This window comes from Sceloporus undulatus, chromosome 3, assembly GCF_019175285.1.
Source record: "Sceloporus undulatus isolate JIND9_A2432 ecotype Alabama chromosome 3, SceUnd_v1.1, whole genome shotgun sequence".
NCBI classification, from domain to species: domain Eukaryota; kingdom Metazoa; phylum Chordata; class Lepidosauria; order Squamata; family Phrynosomatidae; genus Sceloporus; species Sceloporus undulatus.
This window is the reverse complement of record NC_056524.1, coordinates 184,786,974-184,798,989: the sequence shown is the minus strand read 5'-3', so window position 1 is coordinate 184,798,989 and position 12,016 is coordinate 184,786,974. Positions and strand designations below refer to the sequence as shown.

Sequence of the window (12,016 nt, the reverse complement as noted above, 5' to 3'; positions counted from 1 at the left end):
CCATGGAAATGCACTGGGTGACCTTAGACACTCTCTCAGCCTCAAATAGAGGCACTGGCAAAAAAACCCTGAGTTAATCTTGCCAAGAAAACCCTTTGATAGGCTTGCCTTAGGGTTGCCATAAGTTGGAAATAACCTAAAGGCACACAGCAACAAACCAGAACAGAATGGGGATGATCCTTCTTATTCTCAGTCAGGCATGGATGCAGAGCTTGGAAAACTTACCTTTTTGTCTCATGTACAAGTCTATATTTTTGTTGTCCTGGCAGCAACAGAAAGCCTAGAGAAGGCATCATAAAGTTTAATGATGGCTTTTCTTTATCCTTTATCCTCATCCTCCATGCTGGCAGCTTTTGAATCAAAAGAGTTCACCAGAGAACATTCTGGCCAACCCTATTGCAGTAGTCCTGTTTCTTGCTATAATCATAGAAATCCTTGAGACTGTATGCAGACACAGACAGTCACATACTGCTGCTTTTTCTTTATTGCTGATTGAGATTGCTTGTGGTAAGTGGTCTTGATGTAACTGCAGTATGAGAAGGGCAACTTTTCTTTGAGAATGGTCTTGCCCGGAAAAGTCTGGGAGAAGGATTCATGTGTAAAAGTTGCTCTTGAGAAATGGATGGGCACATACAAGTTCTTTTCTCCATATTGTGCTTTATTTGGTGCACATGGATATCCCTGCCTATGTTCATTTTTTAAAAAGGAAATGAAAAGATTCTTTAGCGCACACTGTGGATTGTGCTCTCCACATGAAGATTAAAATCATCTCTCTAAACTTGGAATTTGTCCTACTACACGGCTGTAGAATATGAAGTTTATTATTCTTATTGTTCCTCAACAAGGATTTTAAAGCTTACTTTTGCCATTACAGGTTGAATAACCCTTATCCAGAGTTCAGAAATTCTAAATACTCTAAAATGCAATTGTCCATATGGGTGGCTGAGATAATGACTTTGCTTTCTGATGGTTCAGTGTACACAAAGTTGGTTTCATAGAAAAAAATTATTAAAAATACTGTTATAAATAAAATTACCATTAGGTTATGTGTAAAAGGTGTATATAAAACGTAAATGAATTTCATGTTTAGACTTGGGTCCCATTTCCAAGATATCTCATTATGTATACACAGATATTCCAAAATAATTCAAAACAGTTCTGATCCCATGCATTTTGAATAATGGAGATTCAACCTGTACCTGTATAAAATATGTTCTGATATTGTGCTCCCTCCCTCTGTTTCTCTAGATCCGGTTTGTTTTGTGTTCCACCATCTTCATTACCAAAGACGGATGACCCACCTACTAATGCTTGCACTAACGGGAAGTCTGAAGATGGACAGACTGTACAACTGGAGACTGAACGACGGCCTTGGGAAGAAAAGCCCCCCAAGGCCAATGGGGAAGAGCAAGTTCCTCCTCTCTTGCCTCCACCCCCATCAGGCAGTGTTCTTCCATACCCTCCCTATTTTGAGGGAGCTCCCTTCCCACCTCCATTGTGGCTAAGGAACACCTATAATCAGTGGGTCCCTCAGCCACCTCCAAGGACTATCAAAAGGACAAAGAGGCGATTGTCCCGTAATAGAGACCCTGGCAGGCTCATCATGAGCACCATTAGGCTGAGGCCACGACAAGTGCTTTGTGAAAAATGCAAGAACACTTTGAATCCAGAGGAGAGTAACACAGGCAGGCAAAATGTGAAAACCAGGAGGAAACTCAGCATTCAGGGTAAGGAGCAGAAGCGACATAGTGAATCAGACTTTGCAGAGAAAAGGAGCAAAAGAGAAAAGCGCGAGGAAGATAAATTTTCTGGGGAGCTCTTACATCGGACTCCAGTTATAAAAATATCTTACAGCACCCCACAAGGGAAAGGGGAAGTGGTGAAAATTCCCTCCCGGATCCATGGCTCAGGGAAGCCATTTTGTCCTCAGCGATTACTGCAGAATGGAGGGGAGGACCAAGAGGAGACCAAAGAGTTGGAACAGTATCGTGATACCAAATGTTTTATAGATAAGTCGTCGAGTGGTCACCTTGCTTCCATTCCAAAGCTAAAATTAACCAGGCCTGTGAATTCCAGTGCAGATGTGCCGCCTCCAAAAATCAGGCTGAAGCCCCATCGGCTGAGTGAGGGGGATAACGTTTCAATTTACAAAGCAGAACTTATTGATGAGATGAATGTCCTTTCCACTAGTGGAGAATCCCATGCTGCTACTGCTGCTACTTTTTATACTGACGAATCTGCAGATAGAAGTTTAGCAGAGATGTCTTCAGGGAGCTCCTGTGAAGATGAAGACTTCAAAAGGTTTCCTCAGAATAAAGATGGACATGATAACTTGGCTTTTCTTATGAATTATCATAAGAGGAAAGCGGATTCCTCAAGCTTATCAGTGTGTAGCAATGACAGTTTAGACGAATCCAAATCTTCTAGTTCAGAAGTCACATCACCGGAAATGTGTGATTTTTTACCTGGTGATGAGGCCTCCGTCTCATCTTCATCAAAGGATGAACGTAAGATTGTGCCCCCCTTGACAGTTAGACTGCACACACAAAGTGTTTCCAAATGTGTCACTGAAGATGGAAGAACTATTTCAATAGGAGATATTGTTTGGGGCAAAATCCATGGCTTCCCATGGTGGCCGGCCCGTGTGCTTGATATAAATCTTGGCCAGAAGGAAAATGGAGACCCTTCCTGGCAGGAAGCAAAAGTGTCATGGTTTGGTTCTCCTACAACATCTTTCTTGTCTCTGTCAAAACTTGCCCCTTTCTCTGAATATTTCAAACTGCGGTTTAATCGTAAGAAGAAAGGGATGTATCGGAAAGCTATTTCAGAAGCTGCCAAGGCAGTGGAACATCTGACCCCAGAAATAAGAGACCTCTTAACACAATTTGAAACGTAATTTTGGCTTCAGTAATAGGTAAGTGGAGATGGGAGGAGTATTGAACACTGGGTTAAGTGGACATGTTGCTTCTCTTTTTTGTTTGGAGTTTATTTTTAAAGCATTTAAAAAGCAGACAGACATGATCTGTCAAAAGTAATTAACAATCCCAGGCACTTCACATACACTCTGCATATAAACAGTGTGCTTAATAAGGATTTATTATGGTCACTAACTAACTTGCCATCATTTGAAATGTAACTAGCCAGTTTTGTGTTGAAAATTCCATTTAGAAAAGTCAGGTGAAGTAAACTATAATTTCATTGCATTTCACATATTCTTGATGGCAGTTGCTTTGTATTGTTCTTATGCTTATAACAGGTCATTTAGAAAATTCAGAGAAGTAGTCATATTAGTCTCTTGTAGCATAAAAAGGAAGAAAGAAGGAAGGGCGAGAAAATAAAAAAGGAAACTTGACAGCACCTGTAAGACTAACTGGTCTTTATTTCCGCATGAGTCTTAGTGGATATAAACCCACTTTAAATGTATTACCAAGTGGTATTAATACATATTTATACTTTTGTGGGAGAGAATGTAATAGAATCCAGAAAAATGCAAATTATGACCCTTGCCCTAAATTTTCAAAGGGCTGCATCTGAAGAAGTGGATTTATACACATGTAAGCCCATGTGAAACTAAAAACCAGCTAGTTTTAAAGATGATGCCACTTCTCTTTTCCTTTTTTCCCTCTTCTTATTTAGAAAATAATTTATTTGTTTATTTCTGGCCTGGTCGTCTTATTTTGGGGGGTATGGCAGTATTGTGTTAGCTAGAAGACTTAAATATCTACACTTCTGCTGTAGAGATATATGAGACAATGGGCTGAAACAGAAGGCCCTTTAAAACCTGTTTCCAGGTATCACCGCAAAATCTAGACTCCCAGAAGCCAGGTGGCTGCCCAGATGTGGGGAGATTCAAGACTCCAGTGGTGCATTGTTTATGAGCCACATGCCACTGGAGTCTCTTGAAACCGCCCTGGGGCTGGGAAAGGCGCCTCCTTCCCAGCCCAAATAGGAAATGATCTTTTCTACTCTTATTTGGGCCACGTTCCTGGTGGATCGGGGCCACAGTATGTGTTTGCCACAGCCACAATCCATCTTTGGCAGGGGTGGCTTCAAACCACCCCTTCGGGGTCATCTGTTCCTGCCCTTAGATATGTCATTTATGTTGATTTACACTTACTGTACCCAAGGTTTGATGAAACTGTGCACATATCCTTATTGATTTTGCACCCCATCCTGGAAAAAATCTCATTGGGTATTCCCACTCAGTGTATGTATTCATGTAATTCATGTTCTTTACTTGTTCCTCTTCTTTTAGAGATGGTCATAAGTGTCAGGTTCAACGTGTGTGTGTGTGTGTGTGTGTGTGTGTGTTCAGACGTTGATTTGTTTCTTCCCATTTCTGTACCAGTTTGCCATACTGCAAAATTAATGCACTTTGACAGTGCTTTAACTGTCATGACTCCATCCCAGAATTCTGAGATTTGTGATTTGTTGTGGCAACAAATCTTTCGGTTAGAGAACGCTAAATATTTCACAAAACCACAAATCCCAGAATTGCATAGCATTGAACCATGGCAGTTAAGTGGTATCAAACTGCATTAAATCTGCAATGTAGATGAGGCCTACATGAATATTTGCTCGTATTTTTGTATGTATTTCTACCAACAGATTTCTACCAAAATACTTTGCCTAAAACATGTATTTTTGCAAACAAATTTCCATAATATAAAATCTTTTTTAAAATGCATAGAGATTTTTTAAATGTGGAAATGGCATTGCAGTATTTGGAAAAGTGTGAATATTGCAGTATAATGGTATTTTGGTTTGCACTTTGATTTGTGAAGAGTGATCCAAACAAATTTCTTTCTCCTCACTACCTCCTGCATCTTTGCTTTATGTACAGTTTTGTCGCTCGTGCAAAGATACCTTACTCCACATTTTGGCAGGACTTGTAACTTCAGTCCCTGTTTTACGTTCCAGCTAGGGTCACTGCCTGTTCTTTTGGCAATCTTGAACATGACTGTTAATAGACCTGTTGCCAATAAGACATAAGCATGATACCCACTGCTCATATTCCTTGTTCCCTCCAGCTTGAGACATACTGGTGTAAGTGTGAATCCTTTCTCTCATATCTGGTTTTGAAAAAGATTGTTCCTAGCCTTTATGGATGAAACATTTCAAATTTGCTTGATTTCTAACAAGAAGTGCTGGAGGCCAGACCTGTTTGGAAACAAACTTATATACAGTGGAAGAGACGTTTGTATCAATTGTGAAAGTGCAGCCACAGAGAATAGTGACTCCACAATGGAAAACATTCTGCACATGCTCAAAACACTTTTGTTCAGAAGTCTTTATTTCAGAACTCAGCCATAGTAATGAAGTTATACCCTGCTGCTGTAACGTGCCGTTTCAGAAGTAGCCACACTGTGCTTTATATACTATTGTGCTTTTGATCACTTTATAACCTCTGGCCATATTTCCTGTCCTGCTCTTCTACTTCTCTCCACCTTCATACTTCTCCTGCTCTTCCCAAATTTTTGATTTCATTAGCTCTCCAGTTTTGTCAGAAATTTGTGCCAAAGCAACTGAGGAACCTTATGCAAAATAAATCACACAGTGGTTCTCTTAGGCAGAGTAGACAGCTGTTGCTTCCAGACGTTGTTAGACTGCATCATCCACAGTTCCTCAAAATTGGTGGTGCCTGTCAGGGATTGCTGATGATTAAAGCCCAAAAGCACTTAGAAAGCCACAGTTGCCCTTATGTGGTCTGGAGTTATGTTGGTGAGTTCAGTCCTTTATGTAGGATTTGCACATTTTTACACACTTTGTGAAAACCACTAGCATACAGGCCATGCATTGCGTGTTCAATCAAGACTGTCAAGTTTAGGCAGCAATGTATGCTTTGTTTATAGGTTGTTGCTTTATTGGTTATGGAGAACCAACTTGGCCATGAAAGTCTGCATTTACATTAAATGCAGAATGTGTGTGCACATGTATGCATATCTGTACATGCACACACACCTTCATTTACCTGATTGGCCATTGTAAGTAGCTGCTATAGTGTAGTTTCTACTCCATTTAAGGTTGCTGTATATTAGGGAAATTTCTCGTCTTTGTATTCTTTGAGCTTATTTTCCCTAAATATTTCTGAAGAGTTTTAGTCACTGTTAATGTTAAATAAGTACTGTATGTCTGATTTTTCCCCCCAAACACATCTAAAGACCATGCAAAACTTGAAGCATATTGTTGTGATAACTGGGGATTCTATATGTCTTATGTTTTATGCATTGGTAACTTAATTCATCTGCAGGTGGCTCCAGTCCCATTCCTAAAACATGTTTTCTGCATCTTACTCTTCATTCATTTGGATTTCTGCATTTTTCTTTCCTGTTCAGTTTTCCCAGTTTGGGGGTGTGTTGAGCAAGCTGAGAAGCTCAATCAATTGCTCAAGAAGTGATATGCTACAAAACATGAGATAACATCACTTGTATTTTCTATTACTGCATCCTGAAAAATTGTCATCCCTAAAGTTGGTCCAAATGTTTATGCTCATACAATGTGTTTTTGTTTGTTTTTAGTCTTGTTTCCCTTATAGCAGCAGAGAGCTCCCCACTCCCTGTCAGCAGCTTTTTAAAGCAGTTTGCCATGTGCCATTTGGAGTAAAAAGTGCATTTAACATAATCCATATGTAACCAGTTAAGGATTAGAACCGGCTAACCTGTTCTTACTCTCCACAAAAGGTGTCACCATAGTAGACGCTACATGAAAATAGGCTTCAGGCTTCTTGTGCCAGGGTGGCATAGTTCAGGGGGCAGACAAAAGGTAGGTTAGTATCTACTGATATACCTGTGAGTGATTTCCCGTAGATACAAAATATAGTTTTGGATTCCTGGTTGTTTAGCAGTTGCAGGAACAAGAACAGATCTCTTGTTTTGGTCTAGGCTGTTGAAATGAAAAAAGTGAGTTGAAAACCAAATTAGTGTGTGAAGGGTTTCAGATTCCTGGTTGTTCAGCAAGAACAACAACAAAAAACCCCAATCTTTCTTGTTTTGGTCTAGCCTGTTGAAATAAAGAAAGTGAGGTGAAAACTGAAAGAGAATTTGTGAGTGAAGGGTATTCATGTATCATTTCATTCAGATTGTCTAGAGACATAGGCCCTCGTTCTTGGTAGCACTGTGAGCATCATTCAGAACTTGGAGGAATATTGTTTAATGGTAGAGCATCTACTTTACATGCAGAAGGTTGTGGGTTCAGTGTATGGAATGCCTAAGCACCTTTTCACATTACACAGTTAAAGCACTATCATTCCATTTAAACTGGCATGCTTCCATCGTACAAAAGAATGGATTACCGGCTTAGGGAGGGACATTTGGAATTTTCTGCCAGGGTAGTGCCTCGCCAAATTGCAAAACCCAGGATTCTGTAGGATGTTGCCATGGAAGTTAAAGGAGAATCAAAGTATTATAATTGTGCTATGTGAAAGGGACCTAGGTAGGGTTCACGAAAGATCCCTGTCTGAAAACCAAGAGAATTGTTGCCAGTCAGGTATATACTGCAATGAGCAGGAAAAACTTGTATTCTGGATCAGCGTAAGGTAGTTTTCTATATTCCTATTTACAGGCAGAGGGGTTGGAAGCTTGCTTTTTTTAAAAAAATAAAAATAAATGTTGGCTAGTCTTGGAAGTTAAATTCTGGGCCCAGTACCATGTTCTGCTGCCCCCTCCTAATGTTGTGGAATCTTTGCATGTCTACAAACTCTTGCCCTGAAGCTTTTGTACGCTGAGACATGTTATAAGAATTATAATGTTGGAGGAGTGATTTGTTTCCAGCAGCTTTGTTGGTTAGAGAATGCATTCTTAATCTATTCTTTGTACCTCATCCAAAATTGTAAGTTACAGTGTTGTGATAATTTAACTAGCTTATTGAGGCTGCCTAAAAATGCTAGGCGTGATTCCTTGAGAAATAAGAATAAAATTGGGGGGGAAAATCACTAACCATTTACTTTCTGTCTTTTATTGGTTAGTAGGAGGCAGTAATGAAGATTTTGAGGAGACAGTCAAAAGAGGAAGAAATAAAGCCTCCATAAAGTAGGGAATGGGACTTCCAAATGTCTTAATCTGCAACTTCCCCAACCCCAGCTATAATGAGCAGTGTTGCAAGTTGTAGTCCAAAATGTCTGGAGGCCAAATGTCTGGAGGCCCTCCTGTACAGCACGCTTCCCAAACCAGCTCCCTGATGTGTTGGCCTAAAGCGCCATCATACTTATTGATCATGGCAGTGTATGCCAGGGATGATGGGAGCTGTAACTGAACACCTGGCCACAGTTGGCGGTGGCTGCTCTAGATACCTTTTTCTGTAACAGCTTTTGAAGTGTAAATGGACCTAATCACCTGAAAGGTACCAGAACCAATCTGGTCTTAGAAGCTAAGCAGGGTCAGCCCTAGTTAGTCTTGGATGGAATATAGCCAAATTTCAGATGCTGTAGGCTCTGTTTCAGAGGAAGGAAATGGCAAAACCACCTCTGAATATTTGTTGTGTAAGAAAATCCTGTTAAATTCATGGGATCGTCACAAGTCAACAGGTGACTTGAAGGCACATAAACATACAACACAGTCTAGATATCTTTTTCTATAACAACTTCTGAAGTATAAATGGTAACAAGTCCATTAAGTCCTACCGGAAGAAATCTGTCTTATCACCACCTTAGATGCTTTTAAGAAAGCACTTAAGACAGATCTCTTCTGGCAGTCTTATCCATCCGACCTCTTATAGGAGATCTTTAAGGTAAAAGGTTATAATGTATGTTTTCTAGATGTTTTAGATGGTCTAGATGTTTTAGCTGTTTTATTGAACTAATAATAATGTCAGTGTTTTATTGATTGTATTTTATATCTGTACTGTGTTGTTTTATTGATGTAATCCCACCTCAATCTGCAGGGAGAGGCATGAAAATAAAAATTATTATTATTATTAAAGGAAATAAGGGGCTATTTAAAGCCTGAGAATTTCTAGCAATGTAACTGAATTGTGCTTTGCCTGCCTGGGATGTGGTTGTATTAGGTAGAAAGCTAAACAATTAATATAAGACAGCAATACGGCCAGAAAGAAAGCATTTCTCCATTCTATTGATTACTATTCTCACCTGCTCCCAATTATGAATTATCTTAAAATCCCCCATCCGACACCTGAGAACATTTCCTGATCAACTCTTGGTAATCCAAATAAGTAAGCTCTCATTTGTGCGGGCCCACTGCAATAAACAGAACCAGTGTGGTTTGTCTTCTAGAGTATCCCTCTGGAGACCGGGGTTCAAAATCCCCCCATTCAAGCATGGAAACCCATTGGATGACATCCTCTCAGCCTTAGAAGCAGGGAAAGGCAAGGTCCCTTTGAACAAATCTGGCCAAGAAAACCCTGTAATAGGGTCTCCATAAGTTGGAAATGACTTGAAGGCACACGACAACAAATTGCAATAAGATTATTTCCAAGGTTACAGAAGATGACTCAGCGTTAACTGAGAATAAAAATGTTGGCTTGAAAGGGCTCAGCTGGATGAGAAAAAATAAATGGATGAAGAAATTCTCAAAGATCAATCTTTGGAAACTGAAGGACTTCTGTAAATACAGTAGTTTGGCACTCATCATATAGCTAGGGATTTCCCAAGTTGCAAATGGCAGGAGGATGCTGAAATAAATGTGCTAACAGGATGTTTAGTTTTCTTCAGATTCCTTGGGCTGTAGGGACCAGGTACAAATTGATGCATGAGATGAAATTGGGAAGAAAATTGAGTGGAAAGCAGGGGTAATAACTGCAGTTATCTGACCTAGAAAGAGATAATCTCTGATCTCCAGCTGCAGCTTCTGATGTATGAAGAGCCCCACTGTTACACAGACTCCTGACACAATGTGCAACTGTCAGAGAGGCTAAGAGGGCATGGGTTGTGAAGGAAGAAGATACAGTGTTTAGCCAGTGGCAAAATAGACAGAATGCATAGCTTTTTGTTTTGGAGATCTTTGGTACAGTTCACCAGTTTAACTGCCATGGCTCAATGTTATGGAATTCTGGAAACTGTAGTTTGTTGTGGTGCCAGAACACTGACAAAGAAGGCTAAATTATTCACAAAACTACAAATCCCAGAATTCCATAGCATTGAGCTGTAGAAGTTAAAGTGATATCAGACTGAATTATTTCTGCAGTGGGGATGCAGCCTCAGAGTAATGTTTTTTTCCTCAGCAGCAAAACTAGTGTGACTGCAAGTTATGAAGGCATGGGGATGCTTTGATTTAGATTTCCTGCATGGCAGGGGGTTGGCCTGGATGCCCTTGTGGTCTGTTCCAACTCTACGATTCTATGATTTTATGTTTTCTTGATACACATCAAGAAACTCATGCTGAAGTTCCTGTGCTTCCTGACTTGAAATTAAGTCTGATTGAACTTAGTGTAGTTTACCTCCAAAGAGATATGTTTTGTATTTCATTGTCAAGAACATAGTTTGGGGGAGCATGGCCAGGCTATCCCCTCAAAAAATATGATGTTTCCTTCTTTTAAAACATTGCTTATCAAGTGTCTCCTGGAATAGTATTATGTGTGGAAGACAAGTGAGATGAGTAAAGAAATTCTGATTTAAGTTGGCATGGTTTGAAGTCATCTTTGAAAGGGTTAAGTGTAATCAGTGACATTGGTTTTATTGATCAGTAACGTACATTGATTTATTCTGTGGAGGGTGCAGATGTTCCTGCTGTTCACATTTAAATATTGGAAGACATAGGATTTTTTTTAATCTGTTGACCTAATAAACCTGTCTAGGGATGAAATGATATATGAGATAATCAATTTGGAAATAAATAACATGGCTGTGAATTTCTGAAAGAGAAGAATCTAGATTTCTTTTGGTGACCTTGAGATAATGACAAGTACTTTCAGGATAATGGCAATTCCTCAGAAAACACAGAAAAGGCATAAGCCACATCCCTAATTATTACTGACATGACAATGACTGTTTTATGATTAAAAATCTTTACTGTTGTTCTTTTAGCAAAAGTTCAGAAACCAAATTTAAACAAGCGCATTAAAAAACACATCTTAATTTTAATACAGTGTTACCCCGGGATACGAATGCGCCGCCTTACGAAATTTCCGGGTTACGAAAAAATCCAATTGAAAAAAACTGTTCCGGGTTACGAAGGTTATTTCGGGTTACGAAAGAAATTTTGGTGCTTTTCGGCGCTTTTTCGCACCAAATCGCGGCTTTTCCCCATTAGCGCCTATGGGTTTTCGGCTTGCGAAAGCCTTTCGGGTTACGAAAGCGGCGGCGGAACGAATTATTTTCGTAACCCGGGGTAACACTGTAATTGATCTAGCAATATCCCAAGGTCACAAAAGAAATTTAGATTTTCCTCTTTCAGAGATTAGCAGACATGTAACCGTACTTATTTCCAAATTGATTATCTCATAAATCATTTCATCCCCAGACAGGTTTATGAGGTCAACTGATTAAAAAATAATATTGTTTCATCCTATGTTTAAAAATGAAGACCTGGAACATCGGTATCTTCCACATAATACATTTAAAGCACATCAATAAAACCAATACCCGTTCATGTTCTTGGTAGTGGGCTGATGGATGGGGGCTGAAAAAATAAAGGTTATCAGAAGGCTACCCACTGTATTTGTGGCTGAGCATCCAAATGACCTTATAGTGTGGAGCAAGGGCTGATCACTATGGGCTTATCCCATAAAACCTAATGATTCATCCATTTAATTCCAACCTTAAAATCACAGTGGCCATTCACAAAAATTGACTCCCAGTTGGCAGGAGTTTAAAAATTGGTTTAAAGAAGCCATCCTAGAGCTATATATATTGTGCTCTTGGTCTAATTTCACAAAGCCTGATGGGCTGAAATGAAGAGGGTGCAAAGAGAAGGGGGTGGCAGAGAAATAATTGAGGCTTATAGAGAAAGAAGGCGTGGCATCACCATCCTCTTAAACCTGCAGTTTCTGGACATCATCTCCCTGAGTGAATTCAGTTTTTGATAGGGGAAAATGTTCTCCATCTCTACTTAAGAGGGCCACCAGA

At 39.7% G+C, this 12,016-nt stretch overlaps 1 protein-coding gene across 6 annotated transcripts in view; it reads left to right on the top strand.

Moving 5' to 3' along the window:
- Positions 1-12,016, top strand: part of PWWP2B (PWWP domain containing 2B) — a 45,749-nt gene that overhangs the window by 25,672 nt on the left and 8,061 nt on the right. For all 6 annotated transcript variants that reach the window (XM_042456710.1, XM_042456707.1, XM_042456709.1 and 3 more), the window contains one exon: positions 1,249-2,914. In XM_042456710.1, coding sequence (XP_042312644.1) covers positions 1,249-2,896 — 1,648 coding nt within the window. In that variant the 3' untranslated portion in view covers positions 2,897-2,914. The remainder of the gene's footprint in view (positions 1-1,248; positions 2,915-12,016) is intronic.